At 32.5% G+C, this 27,671-nt stretch overlaps 1 protein-coding gene across 4 annotated transcripts in view; it reads left to right on the top strand.

The window, feature by feature from the left end:
- The window catches only part of PIBF1 (progesterone immunomodulatory binding factor 1), a 152,077-nt gene that overhangs the window by 75,605 nt on the left and 48,801 nt on the right, over positions 1 to 27,671 (top strand). For all 4 annotated transcript variants that reach the window (XR_002782643.1, XM_011369783.2, XM_011369782.2 and 1 more), the window contains exons 11-14: positions 4,123 to 4,288; positions 5,948 to 6,098; positions 10,814 to 10,904; positions 20,740 to 20,842. Coding sequence is in view for 3 of the 4 variants with exons in the window: in XM_011369783.2 (XP_011368085.1) it covers positions 4,123 to 4,288; positions 5,948 to 6,098; positions 10,814 to 10,904; positions 20,740 to 20,842 (511 nt within the window). In the remaining variant the exon portion in view is untranslated. The remainder of the gene's footprint in view (positions 1 to 4,122; positions 4,289 to 5,947; positions 6,099 to 10,813; positions 10,905 to 20,739; positions 20,843 to 27,671) is intronic.

Genomic DNA, 27,671 nt, shown 5'->3' with positions numbered 1-27,671 from the left:
TAGTGGTCCAGCCATGACTACCTGCTCTCGTGTATTCTTCTAAACCACAGTATTTTCTCTGTATTGACCCAAAGTACCTTTCAGTGCTTTCTGCCCAGCTAATCTGCCTAATGCCCGACTACTGAAGACACCCTTTCCTGAACCCTTATCAGTCACTGGAAGTCGTAATAGTTTCCTTAGCTTCTTTTGCCAGTCTTCCTTGTGTAGGTTTTACTTCCTGTACCCTTTTATCTACACACAGCTGTCCTCCTGCACACACACTAATGCCTTTCCTCAACTGCTGTACTTCCTTACTTCCAAACGGACCAGCTTGAAAAGTGGTGCTGGAAATTACAGGAACTTTACCACTGAATACAATATTTTTTGAGTATTTTGCCTTAGACTGCCTGTCTACCAAGTGAGATTAGACAACTGAGTTCAAAATAAATATCCAGTTTTAATATTGGGTAAGCCATGAACATTTTGTGGACAAAATTAAAAGATCAGTTGTTTCTCATTGGAAGAAGAAAGTAAGATTAAATAAAAGGCTAATAACTATGTGGTCTTTCACCTTAGTGATAACCTGTTGCTAAAGGCTGGGAACAAATCATATACATTGCTTGGCTTAATACATCAGAGTGTAATGAGCAAAACTTTCACCGTAGTTTTTATGTAAAGACTGCTAAGGTAGATACTGTTATGAAAACTTGTTATTTAAAGTTCTATCTAGTGCTTTCGTTCAAATTAGTTCTCTCATTTCTGAGAATCCAGTGCCATGCTGATGTCTCTCCTGTGGTTATTTCTCAGTATTATAGAACATGTCATGTACTTAGAGTTTAATTCACCATAGCCTGAGAGCATTTGTTGTGGGTTAGCATCTTATAGCTCAGCTTCCTAGCTAATAGCTGATTTCCACCTTTTTAACATGTCCTCTCCTTTATATGTCCAGCCCCAAAATCCGTTTCTGTGACAATTCCTTCAGAGCAAGCATTTTATTCTAGGACTTTATATTACTCTTCTTACAGTAGTATGTGATATGTGGATGAATCTTATAAAAAACTTTTTTTTAATTAAAAATGTAGCATAAAGACTTATCCAGCCAAATTGGAGCCTGGGATGAGATGGCTATGAGGATAGTTGAATATTCTGATTATACGTTAACTTTATAGGAAATCTGACCTCTTACTGGCTGAATTAGAATGTTAAACATAAAGTGGTTAACATGTAAATAACATTGACTTAGTTCAAATAAGATGTTCACATTAAGAGGCTAAGATGAGATGAGTCAACTTAGTAAACTGTGACAGGTTATATTAGCAAATCAAGCAAGAGGGAGTTACCTGAAGTTATCAGACTAAGCTCTATCATCTCTTCCTTGCTTATGGAACTGCTTTTGCAGCTCTAATGTTTCTTCAGCATTTTCACAGTTCAATTTAACAAATTAAAATGATAATTATTATTACAAAGGCATAATGATTTGAAGCAGATTCTTTCATTGTATAAACATGGGAATAGATTAGTCTTTTAGAATTATGTAGTTTATAGAATTATCATTTTTTTGGTCAATTTATTAAACAGTATTCTCAAATTTCATTTGATCTACAGAATTAACTTTTGGTTTGTCACTTTATGAAACTTAGCATTCTCAAATTTCTAGGCGATAACCATTGTTAACTTTTCAATAATACAAGGAAAGAATAATAGTGCTAAGAGTAACTTTTAAGTGCCGTTTAATGAATGAGAAGAACAGGTAGAATCTAAAAGCTAAGTCTTTAATTTCTTATTTGGAGTTTGCATTGATCTCAGAATTACCCACAATGTCCTGAATCCATAGGAAGGCAGTTTAATCTTTTCAAAACAAATTATTTTAAAGATCAATATCACATTCTAAATAACTTATCCAGAACTTATTTTAGTAATGCAGTCTTGTGTGTCCTTGTGTGTTATATATCCTATTTTAATATATAAAATAAGTATTGATTTCACACATTTTATACATTTATATTATAAAGCAACTTATCCCAGGGAGTGCAGGGACATTTTCATGTCAGTTAAGAGTAAAATAATTTTTTACTTCTTCACACCCATGAGGATGGCTGCAATCAAAAGAGACAATGATAAGTTTTGATAAGGGTGTGGAGAAATGGTCACCCTCATAATTGCTGGTGGGAATGCAAAATAGTAACACCACATTGGATAGCAGCTTGTCAGTTCCCTCAAAAAGAGTGTGACCATATGAGCTAGCAGTTCTTTTTCTAGATATTTAACAAAGAGAAATGAAAACATGTTTATGCAAAAACTTCTACACAAATGTTCTTAATAGCATTCTTCATAGTAGCCAAAAAATGGGAACAGCCCACATGTCTGTCAACTGATAAATGGATAAACAAATGTGATATATCCATACAATGGAATTATTCAGCCATAAAAAGTGATGAACTACTGATTCTTGCTACAACATGGATGAACCTTGAAAATATCAAAAGCACATATTCTGTGATTGCATTTATATGAAATATCCAGAGTGAGCAAATCCATAGAGACAGAAAGTAGGTTCGTGGTTGCGAGGACCAGCAGGGAGAGAGGAATGAGGAGTAGCTGCTAGATGGTCATGGGCTTTCTTTTTGGGGTGATAGAAATGTTTTGTACTTAGTGGTAGTGCATAACTTTGTGAACATAATTAAAAAAATGGATTGTGCAGTAAAAAGTAAATGTACACTTTAAAAGGGTGAACTTTATGGTATGTGCATTGTCTCAATAACAAACATCAATGTTGGCTTGTCCATATAAAAAAGGTATTTTTTTTTTAACTAAAATTGTAAGAAGATATACGTGTGTGTGTGTGTGTGTGTGTGTGTGTGTGTATGAATATGATTAATCCTAGTACTTTCCAAAAAGTTAAAAACACAAGCTAACATTCACCTTAAAGCCTTGCTATATATTATCTATACCAATATGAATTCAATGGAACTTCCACCAATCTGAATGTGAGTCGCTTTTACCAAAAATAAGAGTGCCAAGAGTGAAGTAACCTATAGCAAATATCTAATGCCTGTCTTCTCTGAGTATACTTTGAATGATATTGTTATCGTCACTCATAAGAGTGAAACGACCTTTAAAAAACATTTGAAAGTTTATCTGACCAGATGTGCCAGTTAAGAATATCATGTAATAGTGGAAAGATCATTGCTATAAAGTCAAATATAGCTGGATTTGAGACCCAACGTAAAATATACTTTTAAAGAAATTATTTGATATCTTTGAACCTCAGGTTCCTCATCTGCAAAATACTTAATAGGGTTGTTGTAGAGATCTAATGACATATGTCATGAATAAGGCACACTGTGCTATTTCCCTGCCCCACATATTCTTGCTGCTTCTTCCTAGACTACTTCCTACCCCATACCCGCTCCTGCTTTGTGCGTGCCTGCGCGCACACATATACCCTCGCCTTCCCTCCTTCCTTTCCTCTCCCCCTCTCCAACCAATTTAGGTCTCTTCCTTTATTATCCTAGTATAGGACTTAACCATACTCTGTTGATAAACTTCACATTTATTTGCCTGTCTTCCCCCAGAAAACTGAGTTCTTTAGGGGAAAAAAGCATATTTTGTCTACATTGTATATATATTTACCTAGCACGTTGACTAGCACAATAAATATTTGAAAAAATGAATTTTACTAACATGTCTAGCACTATATGAGGTTCATAATAGCTCCCTGAAAAGGTATAATATCTCTGTGATTTGCTTTCTATTAGAACAGAGTCAACCTGAAGCATTTTTAAATTTATAATGTGTGATGATTTATGTGTTCAATGGAAATGTTTTTATTACTAGTTATACCTATAGAATAAAGACAATGTTCCTTATCTGTGTTGTAATAGACTACTTGTAGTTATGTATTTATCTTTATAATTTGTACATTATGTACAAATAGAGGAAGTTTCACTGGTATGTTTTGTTCTCCAGACTTAGCATATTTCCATATATATACCTATCAAAATTATTTACAAACCCTTTGCTGAATAAATGTAAGTTATTAACTTCACAATAAAATGGGGGTGTGGAAAAATAGAAATAATGTTTATGTTTATATAAATCATCGAGATTTCTTTAGTCACATAACCATTCTGTTTCTTTTAGGTACAGAGAACTACAACTTAGTACAGAAAGCAAAATATCAGAATTTCTCCATCAAAGTAAATTAAAATCTTTTGAAAGTGAGCGTGTTCAACTTATACAAGAGGAAACTGCAAGAAATCTCACACAGTGTCAGTTGGAATGTGAAAAATACCAGAAAAAATTGGAGGTACATGAACAAACTTTTCTTTTAAAATTAGCATAGCATGTGAGCTCCATAAGCACAAGGTCTGTATCATACTGAGCTTTATAAATATTTGTGTTACCTATGAGAAAGGGCATGTGTCCTTAGTTTTAAAAGACTTCTTATCAAGAAGACATACCTTCTTCTTCTAGATAAATAGGTAGAAAGAAGGAATGTACTATTTCCAAGAAAAGAAATGCAAATTGCTAAGAAATAAAATAAATGAAAATATGTATTCTCCCTAACAATTAAAGAAATGTAAATTTAAACTTTTTAAAACTTTATATAAGTCTGTTGTTTTTAAAGTGCCGACAAGAGTACCCTTAAATGGCAAATCTCATGCATTTAAAAAACAGAATGTCCCTTCTGGAGAGCAATGTAGTAATCTGTGTTAATGTCCTTGAAAAGTTGTTCCGGTAATTTTAGTTAAAGGAATTTTTCTTAAAAAAATAATAAGAGATGCTTCTAAAGGTTTATATTAATGGTGTATATCAGCATTATTATAATAAAAATTGGAAATAACTTAAATGTGCAATAGTAGTTAATTAAAAGATCTTCAATTAGTATAAGTCATATATTTTGCTGTATTCATGCACTGTATGATTACATGCAATTACGTTCTTGAAGATTTTAGCTTTTGGGGAAATAAACATTAAAAACAGTGAATGAAAGATTAGATAATCTCATTAGCATGATTAAACAGCTGACATGTAAGTATTCATTACGTATCTCAGAGATTACATTTCTGAAAAGCACTTTGATAAGTAAATTAGATTTAAAAGATAAAGAGTCTCACAAAAAATGAAGCCTTAGGGAAAAACATACAAATAATATTAAATACATACATATTTAAAGAAACATAAGTAAAGATTGTAGATGATGTTCACTTCTCAAACAGACCAGTGTTCAGCATTTAAAACTAATTCAGGTACCTTTGGGGAAACTGCCTCAGTCGTAATCTACTGCAGCATACTCTCCCATACTTCTTCCACTAGACAGTACTCCACGAGCTGAGTCTTTTGCAAGTTCTGTTTTCCATGGTTTAAATTTCATAATTCCTAGCAAAATACCTTTCCTTTTCACATTGGAGGGCTATGCTTAAGGATGTGTCTTGGGTGAGAGTGGTAGGGGGTATTATATATAGGAAAATAGAGAAGCACTTTCTCTCTAATTTCTGAAACAAACATTTCACTAAACAATACAACATACAGTGCTAATGTTTTCTAAACCATTCTATTTTGTTATTTTTAGCTCGTTGCAATCCACATTGATTTCATGAGCTCCTAAAGGTTATAACTTGCAGTATGAAAACCACTCTCCCATAGGCCTACCACTTGGTCTGTGGATGCAGGTGACTAGTAATTAATGTGTTCCTTTGTGTAAATGTCTTATATAGAGAAACATCTTAACTTTATTTTTTATTCAATGTATATAATAAAGTGCTTTGTAATTTTCAACTAAAAACAACTAATTTGTTTTCCTTAGACATAAACATATTTTATTTCCTCAGTCATCTCAACTGAGCTTTCTCTTCAAATCTAAATCATTAAAAAAAAAACTAAAAATATTTTTGGATCACATTTTTGTCTTAACTGTTACCTTATTTAATTGAAATTCTTTGAAATTCTTTTCTTTCACTATTAGGTTTTAACTAAAGAATTTTATAGTCTCCAAGCCTCTTCTGAAAAACGCATTACTGAACTTCAAGCACAGAACTCTGAGCATCAGGCAAGGTTGGACATTTATGAGAAATTGGAAAAAGAGCTTGATGAAATAATAATGCAAACTGCAGAAAGTAAGCCTCCCACCTCCCCAAATACAGCTTTTTATTTCTGGCAGCATAAAGAACTTGGTATTGTTTCTAAAACTGCTTTGGTACATTTCTTTCAAATATAATTTGTGACTTTTTTTAAAAAGATTTTTTTATATTTTAAAAATTAGTCCTAATTCCAACAGTTGGGATAAAAAAAAATCAGTTTAACTTTGGTAGATTTTATCTTTTCATTTATCTAGTTCACTCATTCAGCAATTATTATCTACATATGCCAGACTCTAGGGAAATGTAGTTCATGCAATAATGCTTGCTTATAGAGGTTCCTAGTTTGGTCTCCTGGGAGAGGCAAATATATTAACAGATAATTAAAATAGTAAGCTAAGTGCTATTAGCAAGAGGTAGGCAGTTCTTAGTAAAAGTACACATGAGATCTGAGTTAATTCAACCTTGGAAGTGAAGAATACCTAGGAGGGGAGATGACATTTTATATGAGTCTTGAAGAACAGATAGAAATTCTTTGAATCTACTGTTATAATCTTTGTTTAATTTCTACCTCTTCTTTTTTCCCTCTTCCTATTATGCTATGTTCCTGTGTTGTCCCTGATCCTAAGGGAATATTTTAAATTAATATTTCACTATTGATTGTGATGTTTGCTCCAGTACTTTATTTTTGTTCAAAAGTCAGAAATAACAGTGCATTCTTTTAAAAGTGGGTTTAAACTTCAGTTGAAGTTAAAGTAAAATTTGAATCTTTTTGGGGCACATCTTCTTTTAAAGATTATGTTATATTTATAGGCAAATTTAAGAAAAACTTTTATTTCATTCCTATCAATGTGGTCAGTGGTAATTGCAATAGTTTCCAAATTTATCTTCAGTTTCTTCACTGGAGTCAGAGTAATAATCTTTATAAAATACAGGTTTGATCATACCATAAACCTGCTTAAATGCCTATCATCTTAAGACAATTGAAAGTCAGATCCTTTAGCATGCCTTTTTTATGATTAGACTCATTTATCTTTCTACTTCTCATGCCTTATCATTGCATATATTATTTTCAAAGGCCAATACTCTTCCGTAGTTCTGCAACTTTGCATATGTCCTTCTGTCAAAACAGATTAGGAATAGAAGGGAACTTCCTCTATCTGATAAAGGATATCTGCCCCAAAAATTGATAACTAATGTCATACCTAATGATGAAATATTAAATACTTTCCCTTTGAGGGAGAGAACAAGGCAGGGGTTTATATTTTCATAATTTATATTACACATTATATTTGAATCCCTAGCCAGTAAAAAAAAATGAAAGGGACAAAAAAGTATAAAGATCAGAAAGGAAGAATAAGACTGTATTTTTAAATTGCAAAACAATCACTTAACACTGATAAGTACCTTTCACTGTACATAAATTTTATTTTTTTAAAAAGAATTAAATAAATATTGAACTATCATTGATGATTTTCATATTGAACTATTGAGAGTTGAAAGGCATCCAATAAAAGATATATTTATGGGTGAATATGAGGATGGAAAGAGGTATGATAAATAAATATAGTACAGTGTTTAATTTAGAATCCGGATATAGAGCCTATGGATGTATGTACAGGTTTTTCAACTTTTCTATACGTGTAAATATTTTCTTAATCAAATCTGTAGAAAAAATACAGAAATTAATTTTTTGCTGTGATATTATATAAGCCATTTTAAAACTATCTTCAAATAAAATATATTTACTTGTACTTGGAAGATCAAGAACTTAGATTTTTCTCTATCTATTCACATTGGAAATTAGAATATCTTGTTTAATGAATACTTACTGATTAACGGAAATTTCAAAGATGTAAGCACAGAACATTCTTTTAGTACTATAATGTTTATGATATTCAAGGGATTACCATCTAATTCAGCTAATTTCAGCTGACATAAAAATGATTAGACTTCATTTTTTAAGACGTAACCATGGCAAATTACAGTATCCTGTTTACACCCAATTGCTTTTTTTTAATCAAATAAGTGTGTTATTTGGATATTTGAGGAGTTTAGTTTTTAAACATCTCATCAAGCTGTTAAACGTACAAGTATTGACTAAAAGCTAAACAAATTCAAATATAAAATGAAAATCAGATTTCCAGTTGTCAAATTCAGGGACCTTCTGTCCATCTTCACCCTGCTTGCAATCTTTGCTAGGCATTTGTCACGTTTCTCAAAACTCTTCTCTTGCTCCTTTAATCATCTGCTTTTGATTGTTTCTTCATCGCTTTTGTTATCTCTTCTTCTTCTGTCTAACTCTAGTGGTTCCCATGCTTTTTTCTCTTCAGTTCTTACTTATCTACTTTCTAGATAATCTTATCCCTTCCTAGATTTCACTTACTATCCATAGACTAGAGATCCCACAGGTCTATATGGAGCTCCTGCAGTGATTGACTATCTAACATTATTTACATTTTTTCTTCTCCCTGAAACTTACTGATTTTCTTATATTCTTAATCTGTTAATAAGGTTAAAGTCTGTCTGATTACCCAGCCAGCTTTTGTCAGAATTGATTCCTTCCTTATTCTATCTAGTTCCTCATCTCACCTCCACACGTGTTCAGCTGTCTAGAATCCAAGTTCTTTTCTCCATCCTCCATTTTGATTATGGACCATGTCTCAACTGGTTATTACTATAACTCGTAAAGAGTTCTCTGTGCTACCAATATAGACTATGCTTTTCCTCATTATTGGAATTTTTTTGTACAATATCAGCATCAATAACAAAAATCTATTGGTCATGTCACCTTCCTGTATTAATTTCTTGTTGACTACACAGAATAAAATACAAACTCCTAAGCTTAACAGACAAGTCCCATTCACAATACTAAACCTACCTTTCTACTACCATTGTACTCCAGACTAACTCCAGCCACTTTTCTTACAGTAACTAAAACTTCACAGCTCTCTGTCTTTCCATATACAATTCCCTCCTGCACCTTCTCTGTGAATGTCAGTCTCCCCACATCTTCCTAATGTTTCTAGCATGGAAAAAATAGTGGCACTTGGGTATAGTTGCTCTGTGCTCTGTCCTTCTAAGTCATATATTTTTAATACCATTTACCATATTGTATAGTACATTGTTTCTGTGATTCAGTCACCACAAGAATAGTTAATACATGAGTTATTAATCCAATAAGTATTAAACTTAAGATGTCCATTAATACCTAACTGATGGGTTTTCTAAGATATTATCTAAATTTACCCCTCTCGCTTCTAAATTTAGAACCATTTAAGACACAAGAGTCAGGTATCTAACTGTTAGCTCCAGTTCTGATAGATATGAATAGGTAAACTCAACTTGGATCTGAAGCCATGATACCTGATAACACTATTGCCAAAGGCATGTATCACCTCTTCCTTTCACATGTCCCTCACAACTAAAATTCTGCCTCTGAAAACTAATATTGATTCACTGTGAAAAATAGGGGCAAATTGAAGGAAAACACTAATGAATATTCCTAAAATTTTTACTGTACTACAAAGGATCAATCAATAAATAAGTGCATATGACAGTGAGTGGCCTGCAAATAGTCAGCTTCACTTACTAATGTAAAATATGTGGCTTTGTTTTAAATCCGAAACACTTCTAAAGGTAAGTTTCTTTTTTTGACATTAAAATAATGTTGATGAATAATATCATAAAATTGTTATATATCATTGACTGCTTTGAGTTAGTAAACCTTTAATTTTATGGCCTTTGATAAAATATTAAATCCCAGCTTATAGTAAAATTGTCATTGCATTTAAACTTTTTACCTATAAAATATTAACCTGTTAGTTAAAAATCCTTTTGAGAAGTGGTGTAACAATAGCAGAATTTAGAAGAAATGGTTTTGCTGAATTTTCCTGTAATTAAAAAAAAAGAAGCTATCAATGTATTCCTAGTACTGCACATTTTCTTCACAGAGAAGCCTACTTAAATGCTTAGTTTTATTATTACAAGTTAAGATAAAGTTCTTTTGATAAAATCAGGAACGTCTTTCCTAATTAAAAATAGCCATTTCTTAGGAAGAGAAATAATGAAGTTAATGTTATCATTAGTTTTTTTTTTTAGAATTACATAACATACATTTCTTGCAAAAAGACTTTGAATCATTTAGAATAACACAATATCTATATTATGTTTTATAATAAGAAAATGTAACACATCATATGATGCAGTCCCTTAAACACCTTTTAAAAATAAATGGAACAAGGGGGTGGCTCCATAGTGTAGTGATTAGCACATCTGCTTTACACATAGAAGGTCCTGGGTTCGCACCCCAGGTGGAGCCACAGACCATACCCCACCCCATGTGGGAGGAGACGCCCCACCTTCAGAGATCCAGTTCTTAAGGGGAAACGGCACATCCATATAGGTCAAGGGTGGAAGGGGGATGGGGTAGATTAAAGAGGAGATGATAGATAGATAGATAGATAGATAGATAGATAGATAGATAGATAGATAGATAGATAGATAGATAGATAGATAGATAGAACGAACGAACGAACGAACGAACGAACGAACGAACGAACGAACAAATCCAAGCAAGCATAAACTTTTAAGAAATATGCTTCTACTTACAAATGACCTGTTCGAGATTACACATTAGCCCTATTATGCTCCTGTTATGCTCCCTAATTCATTATTATGACTTCTTTTATTTTCACGTCTGCCATGCTTAAGGGAAAAAGTTACTTCACATCATACACTTTAATATTTTCCAGTTGAAAATGAAGTTGAGGCTGAAAGGGTTCTTTTTTCCTATGGCTATGGTGCTAATGTTCCCACAACAGCCAAAAGACGACTAAAACAAAGGTAAAATCATTGTATATTTGTTTTACTTACCTATTCGAGCTAAATGTGATTATTACCTTATGCTTTTTTGATAGTGTGCTGAATTGTGTGACAAAGTAAAATTACTTTATTCTTAGTATGCATAAATATTAAATCGCTCACAAAATAAAACACAGTAAGTAATAATCATGCATTTCATGTATTTTTAAGTGAATTTAATGGTTGGTTGAATAGAAGCGTATATTAGTTTTCCTGTAATTAGATTCAGTGATGACACCCTTTTAATTTTATTTTCACATTAATTTCAAGTGAGTAAGAAATGTTTTTGTGCCAATAATTTTAGATTAAGACTGATTAATTATGCTTCCTTTTTCCTCATGTTTTTTTATTCACCTGCTTAAATTTCTTGACATATACTTGAGAGAGCAAAAGAGAGAGATTGAGAGACAGAGATAGCACATATATTGTGACTGAATGTATAAAAGACTTTGGGAAGACTAAGAAAAATTTTCAGAGACCTTGCATCTAGTTATCTCATGAGATACTGCTTAAAGTGCACTGAGAGAAAATTGTACCTATATTAATCAGTTTTCTAGTTGACCTTAGTCCTTTAGCTCACCTAAATTCATCCTGCTTTGCAAAAATATCTCACTGCCCCATTCGCTATCATTTCAAGTCTAAATGTTTCTATCAGACTTCTAAGCTCTTCCATGTGGCCCCACCTCTCAAGCCTTATTTGCCTCTTTATGCAAAATAGGGATAGTGTATATCTCCGCCTGTAAACATCTGTTTTCTTCATTACCACACAAAAGAGCATTTCTCTTAGGTCATTAACTCTCATTTCTCATATTAATTCTTCAGCTAGATGGAAAGTTCCCCAAGGTCAGCAACTACATCTTGTTTATTCTGCACTGTCTCTACCTAGTAGGTAACTAGTAGAAAGTCTCTTCATCTGAGTATCTGAGAACTCAAAGCTGCTTGTTTATCTTTTATATTTATATGAATTGATTTAAACATTAAGAGACATTACACACTAAGTAAGAAAAGCAACCCATTTTAACATACTTTTGTAGAAACTTTGAAGTGATGGCTCAGAGAATAAAATGTCTTTATGGCTATCTAAAGTGATGTAAAATATAGACCATTTTATGAGAAGTAAAAGGATGTTTAGAATTTGTGTCTCTTGCTGGTTAAACTAGATATCTGGAAAATTTTAGATCAAGGATGGATTACTAGCAAGTATCAATTTTTAGCTGGAAAAGTTCATTCTGTCTGATAAAGCTACAAGTATTTCTAAATTATGTATTATTTGAAAAATTGGTTAAAATGGGTTAAAATCCCATTCCCATTCTTCCTCAATTCCTTCCAAAGGTGACCTAGGTAGGATATTTTGTAATTTTTAACATATCTCTGCTTTTAGACATTATGTTGCCTGTGGAGGGATAGAAACATAGTTTAGTAGACAAGAGACTTCTTTATCAGTGGTAAATGATCACTAAAATACTAAATATTGAAATTTGAAGGCAGAAGTCTAGTCTCTATTTTAGCATCTGAATCCTTCAAAAGAATCTTGTCACAAGAAAAAAAAAAGGATTTTGCTATTGTAAGCTTTTTTTAGCCCAGCTACTGAGTTTCTCCCAAATCGAAAGCGATTATTGCTTATTTTTTTAAGAATTTCCGAAACAGATGTTGATTTCTTAAAATTTAGAGTGAAGATTTAAGGAACCATTACTGATTCATATTCCAAATAATCTTAAGTGCCCAAATATTTCTAAAGATTTTATCACTGAGCTAGCTATCTGTGTGCCTTGAACAAGTGCCTAATGGGCATGCTATTAATATCTCCTACCAGCTGGTGCTAGGCATTCTTCTCATGGTGAACCAGAGAGTTATTTTGAGGAAGTGCTTCTCAGGTCATCTAAACTGAGTGTAGGGAAAGTAAGTCTAGATAGCCAAAGAGGACATTTATGCATTCCTTCAGCCATTCATTCAACAACTTTTATTGAGTGCCTACTGTATGCCCAGAATTGACCAGCGGCAAGGAAGATCCCTGTTTCTGAAGTTCGCAAAGTCCATATTTCTTAATGGATATTTGTAAAGAAGTCAATGACTTTGTGCTCTGGTTAAGTTTAATTTATTTAAAATGAAAGCAATTTAGCCTTTTGAGAGAAAATCTATATTAAATTTTCACATATGAAATTAAAGCAATGAAAACGTAAAGGTGAATTATAGAACAGCAAATGAAATATTTGCATAATTAAGTTTTCATTATATGTTACCCTATACCAAAAACTACTAAAATTTTGAAAGAACTTAATTCCCAACGACTACACAATATAGTCTATTCATACTAAATTTGATTTAAAATCTCATATATTCAACAACCAGATTTAAGTATTTTTGGGTAACACTTCATTAGAGGGACTTTCTGATTATAAAAGTAATACATGTTTATTTTAGAGTGTTAGGAAAATTATTGGTAATCCTAACATCCAAAGAAACGATTCAAAAATATATACAGGTATATGTTTTTTCTTACATAGTTAGGATATTATTGTATGTAATTTAGACATTTAACTTTTTATACCCTGAACATTTTCTTATGTCACTGAGTATTCTTCAAGAAGATAGTTTTCTTTGGTTATCTGAAACTTTAATTTTTAGGCCTTCTGTTTTTGAGTGCCATATTGCTATTAATAAACTGGATAGCCACTGAAATTTTTCATTAGTTGCCTCTTGCTACCCAAGGTACATTATGAAATTAAAATGAGAAAATGGATGCAAAGTTTACCACAGAGCGCCTGGCATAGAGTTCAATAAATGTTAGTTTGTTATGCCAGCTTATGTTAAAGTAAATTGCAGAGTTGATTTTAGAGCAAAAGCCAGTGTTCCAAAAACTTTAGGCACAATTTGAGTTGTCATTTAAAACAATTTTGTTTTAAAATTTTAATGAGATCTCTTGAAATAATTAGTAGAGATGCCCCCTGGACATGAAGCTAGTTTTGAAATTTACTTCCTTTGATATCAGTCAGTTTCTTGAGATATGTGCTATATGCCAATTTCCTATAAAGAAGTAGAAAATTAACTTTCCAAATTAGTTTGAAAAATAACTCCCAAAAATCTCTTAAATGCATTAAAATTAGTAAATAAGATTACTCGCCTTTAGAACTTTCAACAGAGGTATGAACAATAACTAAATATTGTTTTAGACTCTTCTTGGGACAAAGTTGTGGAAAGTTAAAAGGGCTAATACAATTAAAGTAGATTAAAATAAAATGGGCTCTTCTTGACTTGACCAAACTTGAAAATCTGAAGTAATGTTTTTGTTTCGGTCATGATTGTTTTGAAAATAGCAAACAAGATTTTCTGGTTACATGTTTTGGTTCTGTTCTTTAACCTGCAGCACTAACTGGGTAACACCCAGGCACTCATGCAGTCTTAGTGTGTGCTTCTCTGTTTGTTTCGGCATTTCTGAATGTGGAGACTTCTCTGAAGGTTTTTAAACCTTTCAGATTGCAAGATTTACTGCATACTATAGACCTTTTGTTTGGGTTTCTATCTAGAGCTTTAAGTTGAAACTTTCACAGTCGATTGAGCTTCATAATAAAGGAAAAAAATAAAGCAGAGAAAACTTTTATTTCCTCTAGCAAACTTTTGTACATAACAAAACTTTGTTTTTTCTTCTTTATTCTCATAGTTATGAGTTCTCAAATTTGTCCTTAAAGAAAGTTGTGTTTATTTCATTTGAGTTGGTTTTAGGAACAGTCTTCAGTGTGAAACCACTATTTAGTCCTCAATAAATGCCACCAGAGCAGGCAGTGCAGGGACCAACCTGAAGCATTCTGAAGCTAGAATCATTCTGGCACATGAGCCCTTTTTTTAATTATATTTTCGTGTCATGCTAATAGAGACAGAATTTCGACATGCTAAAATTGAAAAGGATCAAAAAGCCAAGTTTTAATTCATACCGAGTAACTAATTAGCAAGTATCTAAATAAATACACTTATTTATTTCGGAACCTTTGAAGGACTCGGGACAGAGCATCAGTTCTCCACTGTGCTTTGACATCTCAGATATAGAGGTCCTCCATGTTCACATTGGCTGGGCTATAGTATTTTGAAATTGTATATAATAATCAGATGTACTGACAGCCATTGACAGATCCAACAGAATAACTTTTATTTGGAGTCAAGTGATGAGAGATCTAACAGATAACCCTTGGTGAAATAAGTTTACCAGATAACAAGTGAAATTTTGGTTTAATTTTTTAAACACAAAACCGTACTCTGTACTATTAATTTCAATTGATGGCAGTCTTAATCTTGGTACAAGTAAAAATCACATGACAATTAATATATATAAGAAAAGTGGTGTTATGCCTACTTTAGTGCCTCAACGGATAGCCTAGAAAAGCAGTGCTTACTAAAGTTTAGTACATTCTATGCAAAATAAATAAATAACCTTTACCAGGAGTCATTTTCCCTGACCATATCCATAGTTACTCATTATAAAGAATTTGGAAAGGATTTGTTTTCATCGTATATGAATTTTAGTTAAGGAGACATAAACTCAGCTATAGTTGAGCAATTCTTCATTTGTCTTTCTTTGAATTTCAGTTAAACTAAATCCCCCCCTTCTAATTTCTAATATCTCAGATTTCTAAACAGACTCCACCTGTAACACCAAATCACTCACCACAGCAATATGCCATATTTAAAGATTTAGGAGAATCTTTAAAATATAGAAGAGGCGAGTTGATATCTGTGACATTTGCCTTCTTCCCTTACTAACTTTATGTACTTTTTCGTTGCTAGTTCAGAGCTTAGAAGCTGAGCATTAGTTATACTGTAATATTGAGACTCTGCAACCTTGAAATATGGTTTCTAGAAGTGTATTCATTTGAACAAAATTCACGTACAACAAAATCCGTCAGGAAGGATTTACTAAGTGCTTGCTCATTCTGTTGATCACACACTACAGGGAATAAGACCCGTGCCTTCATGTAAGTTGCATCTGTTGGGGAAAGATGAACATATAAGAAAGAATATCAATAAACACCCAAAAATATATAATTTATTGCTATATTGTGTGCTAGTTTGTATCAGTCAGAGGAATAGAGATCAGTGAAGGCTGGCATGGTTAGAAATGGAGGAGATGGAACTTGAAGGGAAATTTTAAGAAAAGTTGGACTCTCAAGTAGTGGAATAACCTATCTTCTTCAGGCTGGAGGACCAGTAGAGGTATAGTGGAAGGCATATACAAAACGTGGTTGTGGGACATTAAATAGACATTAATGGAAAATAATGTTGGTTCACTTGAGATTATAGAAGGCCTTGATATTTTTAAATAATTTAGATGTAGAATAGAATTAGCCATGTAAGTAAGATTTGGAATGGCTGAGGAAAGGACATAAATCATTTTATTAAATAAGAAATACAAATATCCGAAAAATATATGAGACGATGTTTAACCTCACAAATAAAGAAATTTAATTTAAAATAAGATTCTGTTGTTTATAAGGTTAAGAAAACTGTTAAAGATTGATGATGTCCAGTATTGGCTAGGTATGAAGAAACAGGAAATCTTACATAAAGTTTATTCATTCAATAGTTTATTACTGAACAAGTTATTACTATACCAGGTATTATTCAAGCCACTTAGAATAATACATTAGAAAACAAAATAAATAAAAAATTCCTGTCCTCAGAGAACTTTTATTTTAGTTCATGAGAATTTAAAATTGTACAGCCTTTTAAGAGAAATGTGTAAAAATTTATAAAACACATGTGTTTTGACCCAATTATTATACTTTCTAATAAGTCACAGTACAAAGAGTGCAAAGATGTATGTATGCAATTATTTAGACCTTTCTGTAGGCAGGGTACTGTTGTGAATGCTGTAATAGGGTTGTCTTTTTATGGTTGAACTGTGAGAGTTATTTATATTTTCTGGGTACAAGTCCTTATCAGATATATATTTTGAAATTTTTATTCCATTCCATGGGTAGTCTCTTTTAACTCGATGGAGTCTTTGGAAGCACAAAACATTTTAATTTTGATGCAGTCCAGTTTATCTAATTTTTCTCTTGTTGCTTGTGCTTTTAGAGCCATATCTGAGAATCCTTTGCTAAATCCAAGTTAATGAAGATTTACTCCTGTAAATTTTCTAAGAATTTATAGTTTTAGGTCTTGCATGAAGGCTTTTGATCTACTTTGAGTTAATTTTTTCATATCATGGGAGATAAGGGCTTCAAACTATTTTTAATGTAGCTGCTAGAATTTTTTTAATTACATTATATTTCTGTTAGACAAAACTGACCTAAACCAGTGGTCTCCAAACTTTTTGATATGAATCCCTATTGGAAAAGCAGTTGAGCATATACCCACCAATATAGATTATGTGTTTATGTTTATTTATAAGTTGTATGCATGTACTATCATAAATAGAATTTTATGTATATTATAAAACCTATACAGAAAAATTAAAACTTAAAGATACAAATATTGAAATAAATGTAACTAATATTTCCCACTCTTCAGTGAGTTATTTTGTACATAACTACTTTTGGAAAACTGGTCTAGACTATGACCTTAACCTTCTAATTGGCTCACATCTTCCTTCTCCAAGTCATCCTCCACAGTGTTGATAGAGGACTCTCTCAAGTACAGATCTGATCATGTCATGCATAAGCACCTTAATGATAAAATTTAAATTCAGCTTGTTGTACAAGGTCTTTCATCATATATCCCTGCCTTTATCTTTCTAGCTTCAACTCTCACCATGTCCTGTATGTTTTAACCATCAATACCATACTCCCTAGTTTTCTCTAGCAGATCATCCTTTACTTATGATTTTCCCTCTACCCACAATATTCTTTTTCTGCTTCTTCACCAGATTAGTCAGCATTAGTTTTCATTCCTCCTTGTGCCCTTTCATAACATTTAGCACACTACAATAATTTTTTAGTTGCCTGTCTTCCTCAGAAGACTGTTAGATCCTCCAGGCAGAAATTATCTATTCCCAGTACCTATGTAGATTATAGGCTTTTACTAAATGTTTGTTTAAAGAATGTTTTCATGAATATCTTATTCAATTAATTAATGAATATGTTTCTTCTAATTCATCCTGTTTTTTCTGCCATCATTGATATTCATGATCAAGAAAAAAATTGCTAATTTTCCATTTATCTTTTTTGTTTAATTTCAAGTATTATAATGATGAAAAAAAATGTAATCTTATGTGTTCTATCTGCTTAAATATATAACTTTTTAAAGAAAAGGATTTCACAATATTATTTTTTATTATTCTTGGTTTTGTTCTTTTTGTCTCCCCCTCCCCCATAATATCACAGGCTAAATGGGTCATTTTTAAGGCAGCCTAAGAACCTTAGTACTGTTACACCATTTCTGATGTACTGATGAGATGTACTCTTCTATCCATGTAACTGAGACTTAGAAGTGCATTTCTGTAACATGATCAATAGATCAACTGGAGACCAGTTGTACCACAATGTCTTCTACGTCATAACCGTTATGTGTCATAAATGAGATCAACATTCATAATAATAGTCACAGTCATTCATGTCAATACTAGTTCCTAGAAAGTTTTTCTCAAAACAGTACTACAGGCTAGTAATCAGAGCAGTAGAACACATTTATGAGCAATTTCAGGAAATCATAAGGTATCTTCCAGCTGTTTATGATTGATTTTTCTTACTCAGAATCCCCCAAACAAAATCAGGGAATTTCTTAGTAAAAGGAAGTAGCCTTGATGGTAAGACTTAAGCACCACCACACCAAGAGTTTCTTGAATTCAATGTTTTATGTTACATGGTATTTTGCATTGATAAATGATATCACACTATGTCTGCATGAGAGAGTTATGTAATTCCCAAACAAAACAAAAAGCACCCAAACCAGATGAGCTACTTAATCTTATTAAACTTAATGTCTGCAAGTAATTATCTTCTTCAAAATGTTGGTAATGGGTAACCTTTGCATCTCATTATTTTCTCACATTCCTTTTTATTCCATTTCATCTCATCCGTAACTCTGATTCTGTGCAATAAATAGCATTTGATTGTGTTCATTGTTCTAAACTGACTGAGCATTACACAAATGTGGTCTATACTTTCAACATCCATTTACTGAGAATTTACTAGGTACAAAAAGACCCTGATGCTGAGTTTTGTGGGAGACAGAAAGATGAAAAGCCAAATTCCTAACATACATGAAGGATGAAAGAGAATGAAAATATGAATGAAAGTAACTCCAAGGTTTTTCAGTTAGCCTAATAAAAAACAGAGCTAATGATATAAAATACTAGTGTTTGCAAACATATAATATAATCAACCAATTTAAAATGTAAACATAATATAAAATTAGCATTAAGATTATTTTATTTGTAGAGATCTTATTTTAGGATCAGATTTGAGAGAACTTGGGATGTTTTAGGTCAGGGGACAGAAAACAAGATAGCCAAATCTGTGAACACCTTCAAAATCTGTAAAGGAAGAAAATAGATTAGTGGTTCCCCAGGTCGGGGCTGGGAGGATGGGGATGAGGCTAATGGGTACAGATTTCCTACTTTGGATAATAAAAATGTTCTAAAATGATTAGATTATACTAATAGTTGAACAACTTTATACTGAAAACCATTGAAGTGAACACTTTAAATAAGAGTGGACTTTATGGTATGTAAATTACATATCAATAAATTTTATATTAATAAAACTGTTGTTTTATAAATAAACTACTTAATTCACTGTATAAACTTTTACCAAAACTCAACTTTTGTATTTGGAAAAACAGGAACGAGTTTTTAGAAATAAATGTGTAGGACGATAGTTATCATTTTCAGAGTTTTGTCTGCATTGCTTTATCTAATGTCAGAAAATATTAAAAACACAATGGAATTGTTTTTGTCCTATAGTTTTATTTAGAAAGAAGATATTTTACTTCTTGTCATTGTAAAACATCTTGTCTTCTTGAATTCCAGGGATTTCGCAGTTGAGGTATTAATAGATTGCCAGCTCATAGGATGAAAATGTGATCGATATGAAATTTTTAAGTTTTGGGAATTACAGAGAAGGTCTTTGGAGCAACATGTCTTCTCACCATAATAAGCAATTCTTTAAAAAAAAACATGTTACTTTTTCCCCCCAGTAGTTAGAAGAAATGATTTTATAGCTGAAACTTTTTTTTTAAATTATGTCTTAGAAGTAGAATTGAGACATTTTACATTGAATGTGATTTTAAATTTAAAGCAACTTAAATTTAAAGGTTACACTCAGTAAAATAAGTTGTAATCATCTTGTGATTTAGTACGGAAACTTTGCCTTTAGACATTTTCCACTTTTCGTACATCTTTTCCTTCTCTTTCAACAGAAAATCTATTCACTTGAGTTTTGTATTATGAAATGCATTATGTTGTCTGGGGTAAACACTGATGCCTTTCAAAGTGCCAGCTTATTATTGTTTCAACTAATTGCCTGATTTGTTTGTAAATGGGAAATTTTTATAAAAATGGAGAAAAGCTGTAAATTGCTATCTTGTGGTCTTTTCAAACAAGAATCATAATGTAATTCTGCACTGTAGCAAGGGCTAGAAACCACTACTGCAGTAACCAGTATATCACAGTTATGTTATTGTGGAGATTTTAATGTTACTTTCAAAATCTGAGTTATTAGAATATTGGTTGACACCTGAAAATATTATTTGACTTCATATTTTTCTGTTAATATTTAAGCATTATTAGAAAATGCTAAGTCAGTTTTCAAGTATACAAATACATTTTGAATATTTCAGATAGCATTCCCCTTTTATAAGCATTAATTTTTTTATTTCATTCGCCTAGTGTCCACTTGGCAAGAAGAGTGCTTCAGTTAGAAAAACAAAACTCATCGGTTTTAAAAGACCTGGAACATCAAAAGGACCAAGTAACACAGCTTTCACAAGAGGTAAATAATTTAAACAAAAGAAACACATATAAAGAATCACAGTGTTCGTTTAATTCTTTGTTACTCCTTTGTGTATTTTCTGAGTAGTTTTATAATAAGCTGTTTGCTAGCACAAAACGATTTTACAATTTATGAAACTAACAGTATTAAAGCCTTATAAAACAACTTACAGTATATGGCAAAACTAAGATCAAAAGAGAGATTAAATGCCCAGACTAAATGTAAATGCAGACTAGACAGACGAAGCTTTGATTTCTGGGAATATCAACTGGCAAAACAAGTTTGGCACATTTTGGTAGCATTTTAACTTTTTAACTAAAGCCTCATTTTTAAAATAGATTTTGCTTTTTGACTTCTTTAACTTGTGAAAAATAATTTATCTATTAAACATGCTTAACTTGATATATACTTAAGCTCTCACATTCTTAAGTATATGATAGTTCCCAAATTATATATTTTTAAAATTAGATTCATATTTTTTATTTTCCTTAGCCTTATGTTGTATCATTTAAAGAATATACAATTGAACCTTGAACAACCAGGGGGTTAGGGGCTCTGACTCCTGTGCAGTTGAACATCACCATATAACTTTTGACTCCCCAAAAGCTTTACTACAGTTGTCCTTCGGTATCCACCAGGGATTGGTTCCAGGACCCCCAACAGCTACCAGAATCCGGAGATGCTCCGGTCTCTTGTATGAAGTGGTGTAGGACATGCATAAGGCTCGCCTTCTGCATCTACAGATTCCCTACCTAGGATGAGAAACACGGGGTTATGGAGGGCCAACTGTATATTTATTGAAAAAAAATCTGCATGTAAGTAGACATGCACATTAAACCTGTGCTGTTCAAGGTCAGCTATATATACATTCTACATAGTATTTTAAGTCCTCTTACTATTTAAGTCAACACCTAATTACATTTTTCTGTACTTCTGAAAATTCAAGTAATAAAACAAAACCAAAGATGCCACCTCGCTAGTGTTCCTTTTACAAAGACATATATTAAAAAATATTAATACATACCATGTATTTTTAGTTTGTTTCCTTAAGGACCTATTCACATTTGTCTTCATGGTGCCCTCTATTAAAGTGCTATACTGAACATTAGGAGGCTCTTTATGCTCAGATTTTAAAAACTCAGAAATCTTTCGTATTACTGCCGTGCCTGACACATAATTAATGCTCATGGCGGAAGGGGTGTTGTGCTAACAAATGTTAACAACTGGCTCTCTGGGCGGAGGTGTGAGGGATGGCTCTGGTTTGCAGCATTTGCTTATATCTGTAAGATAAATATTCCCACTGTGACTAACTTCAAGCTGCTATCTTAATGTTGCTGAGCACGGAGTAAAGTTGCTCAGTAGTGCACCATTAAATAATGCTTCCGCCGTACCAAGACAATAGACATAAATAAGCTCAAGAGCATAGATAATAGTAAACTATAGCAAAGTAATTAAAAATTGATGTTTTTCAGTATTTCTTCCTTTTTCAATGAAATTTATTTTATTTTAAATCTAAATAATTTCTAATAATAATGTTGAACAACCAGCTCACAAAATTCCTAAAAATTTACTAGTCAGCTCTCAGAAACTCCTACAAGGCCGCTCCAGTACACTGCTGGATGAAGGCATGGAAGGATATATGAAAAACGACGAAAATAACAAACGAACCTCTGTATGTTAACATACTGTAGATTCCTCATGTTTGTTTTAATTTCAGAATAACCTATCAAAAATATTTCTAAAAAATAGAATATTAAAATTCATATGAATTTATATATATGTATATCTTTATATTGCCTTTCTTAAAAACCACCTTCCAGAGCAGTTCAGTCTTTTGAAATAGGAATTAATAAATCAATACACACTCCTATACAACTTGTAGGGAGAAAATATAAGAAAGTAAGTGTTCTTGTAATGAAGTATAGTTAACTTTGTATGAAACAATTCTTTTAAAGCTATTGTCTAATATTGAGGAAAAGACTTAAATATTGAAACATTTGTGATATGAAATGGTATGATGGCTTGGAATTTACTCTAAAATATTCCATAAGGAAGGTGGGAGGGGAGGGCTCAACAGATAAAACAAGAATTTCAAAATGTTAATAATGTTTGAAGCTAGGTGATGGGTACATATAGTTCTGTACTTTTGTGTATATTTGAAATTTTTTCAGAAGCTTTATGAGGAAAGAATCAATAACACTATATTAAAAGGTTTATGTGGACTGGGTATATAGCTTTTCCCTTAAGATTGAAAATAAAGTATCCTAATTTGAAATATTCCATGGATTTTACTTTTCTCTGCCTCACAAAAATTAGATAGCTTAAATTGAAAATAATTGCATAAACTAATTGCTCTGAAAGGTTATGTTACAAGCACAGCTTCTTTTACTGCACTTTGCTTTTTTGCACTTCACAGGTACTGTTTTTTATAAATTGAAGGTCTGCGGCAACCCTGTGTTGAGCAAATCTGTTGGTGCTGTTTTTACAACAGCATTTGTTCACTTCATGTCTCTGTGTCACATTTCAGTAATTCTCGCAATATTTTAAACTTCGTTGTTATATTTGTTATGGTGATCTGTGATCAGTTATCTTTGATGTTACTATTGTAATTGTTTTAGAGCACCACAAATCACACCTGTGTGACAGTGAACTTAACTGATAGATGCTCTGTGTGTTCTGACTGCTCCACCAGCTGGCCTTTCCCCCATCGCTCTCCCTCTCCTTGGGCCTCCCTGTTCCATGAAACACAACAATATTGAAATTAGGCCAGTTAATAACCCCACAGTGACCTCTAAGTGTTCAAGTGAAAGAAAGAGTTGCACATCTCTTACTTTAAATCAAAAGCTAGGAATGGTAAACTTAGTCAGGAAGGTATGTTATAAGCTGAGAAAGCTAGGCCAAAAGTTAGTCATCTTATGAAAAAAAGTTAGCCAAGTTGCTAATTCAAAGGAAGAGTCCTTGAAGGAAATTTTAAAAAGTGCTACTCCAATGAACACACGAATCATAAGAAAGCAAAACATCCTTATCACTGATATGGAGAAAATTTTAGTGGAATAGATAAGATCAAACCAACCACAACATTCCCTTAAGCCAAAGCCTAGTCCAGAACAAGGCCCTAACTCTCTCAGTTCTATGCAGGCTGAGAGAGGTGAGGAAGCTGCAGAAGAAAAAGTTTGAAGCTAGCAAAAGTTGGTTCATGAGGTTTAAGGAAGGAAGCCATCTCCATCACATAAAAGTGCAAGATGAAGCAGCAAATGCTAATAAGCTGCAGCAAGTTATCCGGAAGATCTAGCTAAGATAATTCATGAAGGTGGCTACACTAAACAACGGGTTTTTAATGTAGACAGAGCAGCCTTATATTGGAAGAAGATGCCTTCTAGAATGTTGCAGCCCATGGATCAAGGAGTAATTTTGACTTTCAAATCTTAGTATTTAGGAATACATTTCATATGCTTATAACTGCCTTAGACATAGATAGTGCTTCCTCTGATGGAGCTGGCCAAAGTAAGTTGAAAACCTTCTGGAGAAGATTCACCATTCTAATGTCATTAAGAATGTTTGTGATTCATGGGAAGCGATCATCATATCAGCCTTACCAGGAATTTGGAAGAAGTTGATTCCAACCCTCATGGATGATTTTGAGGGATTTCAAGACTCGATGAAGGAAGTAACTGCAAAGAGCAAGAGAACTAGAATTAGAAGTGGAGCCTGAAGGTGTGATTGAATTGCTGTAATCTCATGATAAAACTTTCATGGGTGAGGAGTTGCTTCTTATGGATGAGCAAGGAAAGTGGTTTCTTGAGAAAGAATCTACTCCTGGTGAAGATGTCATGAAGATTGTGTAATATTGTGTAATATTGTGAAGATGTCATGAAGATTGTGTAATATTTTATCATCCTCTGTTGAACACAGAGGATGATAAAATATTACACAAACTTAGTCGATAAGCAGCAGTAGAGTTTGTGAAGATTGACTCCAATTTTGAAAGTACTGTGGGTAAGATGCTATCAGACAACATCACATGCTACAAAGAAATCATCTGTGAAAAGAAGAGTCCCTTGATGCAGCAAACTTTATTGTTTTATTTAAGAAATAACAGCCACCCTCTGCCTTCAGCAACCACCACCTGGAGGACTCGGCAGCCACAGTATCAGGGCAAGACCCTTCATCAGCAAAAAGATTACAACTCGTTGAAAGCTCAGATGATGGTTAGCAATTTTTAGCAATAAAGTATTTCTAATCGAGGTATGTGCATTGTTTTTTCAGACACATTGCTGTCACACGCTTAATAAGCTGCAGTATAGTGTAAACATAACTCTTATATACACTGGAAAACCAGTAAATTTGTGCGACTCGCTTTATTGCGATAATCACTTTATTGCTGTCATCTGGAACTGAGCCTGCAAGATCTCCGAAGTATGCCTGTGTTAGATTGCTTCTCTAACAATAGACTATTCATGATACACGGTGAAAAACAGAGAAGGAAATTCTCTCGGGATCTATATTCTTTCGAATAGTTTAATATTTAAACCAGCTTGGAGTTTTTTAAAATAATATGCAGGTGATGAAGCTCAAATAACTAATATTAGAATCACCATTAAGTTATATGCTATTCAGAATATTTCCAAGATTATTCACAAATGAATAGCAAAAATGAAAATAATAAAAAAATTCAAAATGAGAATAAATATTCCTTTTATAACAGCTTAATTAAGGAATATTGGACAAACACTAAACTGCACATATTTAAAGTGTACAATATAATTTTTGACCTATGAAACCATAGCCGAAATGAAGATAATGAACACATATATCTCCCCAAAAGTTTCCTTGTCTCCTTGGACTCTCCCTCCTAACCATCCCCATCTGTATCCTCATCCCCAGGCAACCACTGATTTGCATTCTGTCGCTATATATTAGTTCAACAGTCTTCACAGCATCTTCACCAGGAGCAGATCCTAGACTTTTATATGAATGGAATCACTATATGCATTATGTGTGTATATGCTTTTTTATCTATCTTATTTTATTCTGCATAATTATTTCAAACTTCATCTACAGTTCATTCCTTTTCTTGGCTGAATAACATTCCATTGTATGGATATACAACAGTTGTTTATCCATTCACCTGTTGGTAAACATTTGGGTTGTTTTCATTTTTTGCATATTATAAATAAAGCTGATATGACCATCATGTACAAGTCTTTGTATAAACATATGCTTTTGTTTCTCTTGGATAAATAACCTAGGAGTGGAATAGTTGGACCATATAATAGTTATCTATTTAAGTATTAAGAAACTGCCAGACTGTTTTCCAAATATTTGTACCATTTTACATTTCCATCATCAGCATATGAAAGTTCTTGTTCCTCTACATCCTTGCAAAGACTTGATGGTCAGTCTTGTTTATGTTAGCCATTCTAATAGGTGTGAGTGGTATTTTGTGGTTTTAATTGGAATTTCCATGATGACTCATGATATTGAGCATCCCTTTATGTAGCCCTGTTTTTCTTATTGGGAGAAATATCTGTTCAAAAAGTTGTGCATTTTTATCAGATTGTTTTCTTATTATTGAGTTTTGAGCATTATTTATATAATTTAGATATGAGTTTCTTATCAGATATATAATTTATTGGTTCATTCTTTTTTGAATTATGGTTTGGTAGTGTATCTAAAATATCTTTTTTAACCCAGGGTCACAAGGTTTTTGTCTGTTTTCCTCTAGATCTTTCATAGTTTTAAGTCTTTGACCCATGTTTAGCTAATTTTTGTATAATGTGCAAGATAAAGATTGAAATTCACTTACTTGCACATAGAAACCAAATTGTTTTAACATCATTTGTTGAAAAGACCCTTGTTGAACATCAGTTAATTATGTATGTGTGAATCCGTTTCTGGATCCTGTTCTGTTTCTTAATGTCAGTATCACACCATCTTGATTACAGTAGCTTTATAATGTCTTGGAACTAGATAGTATTGGTCCTTCATCTCTGTTCAGGTTCAGAGCTTTTTGGCTATTCTGTATCCTTTTCATCTCCATATGAATTCTATAATCTTTGCTAAAAAAGAAAAAAAAAAGCTGACTGTGATTTTGATTGGCATTGCATTGAATCTGTGGATGAAATGAGAATCAGCATCGTGTTAATAGTAAACATTCTGACTCATGAACCCAGTGTATCTTTCCATTTATTTAGGCCATCTTTAATTTCTCTGTGATTTTTTTGGTTTTTATTGCAAAAGTTTCACATCTTTCACTAATGTTAACATGGTATGTTTCTCCATCCTTCCTTCAACTTTTAACCTACTTGTATCTTTCTAATTGTCTTATATACACATATATAGTTAGATCTTGCTATTCTACCCAGTCTGACAAAATAGGACTTTTATTTGGGTTTCCAGAACATTTACATCTTAATGTGTTTATTGACATGGTTATTTTTAAATGTTATTTTGCTATTTGTTTTTGGTCTTATCTCTCCTTTTTTTCCTTTTTTTCCCGCCTTCTTTTGAATTAATTGTATATTTTATCATTCCATTTTATCTTGGCTTATTGGCTATAGCCCTTTGTTGTTACAGTGGTTGCTTTAAATTATATATATAAATTATCACCATCTAGTTTCATGTGATCTTTTACCACTTCACATATTGTCTAAAGACCTTGGAATAGTATCCCTCCATTTGTACCTTCCCAGTCTTTGTGCTCCTATTGTCGTTTATTTTATTTACACACGTATAAACCTCACACTACCTTGTTACTATTTTTACTTCAAATAAATAGTTATAATCTTTTAAAGAGATATAATAATATGAGGAAAAGGTATTATATTTA

This window comes from Pteropus vampyrus, unplaced genomic scaffold, assembly GCF_000151845.1.
Source record: "Pteropus vampyrus isolate Shadow unplaced genomic scaffold, Pvam_2.0 Scaffold155, whole genome shotgun sequence".
In the NCBI taxonomy this organism is placed as follows: domain Eukaryota; kingdom Metazoa; phylum Chordata; class Mammalia; order Chiroptera; family Pteropodidae; genus Pteropus; species Pteropus vampyrus.
The sequence above is the reverse complement of the archived record's forward strand: the minus strand, read 5'-3'. Positions and strand labels throughout refer to the sequence as shown.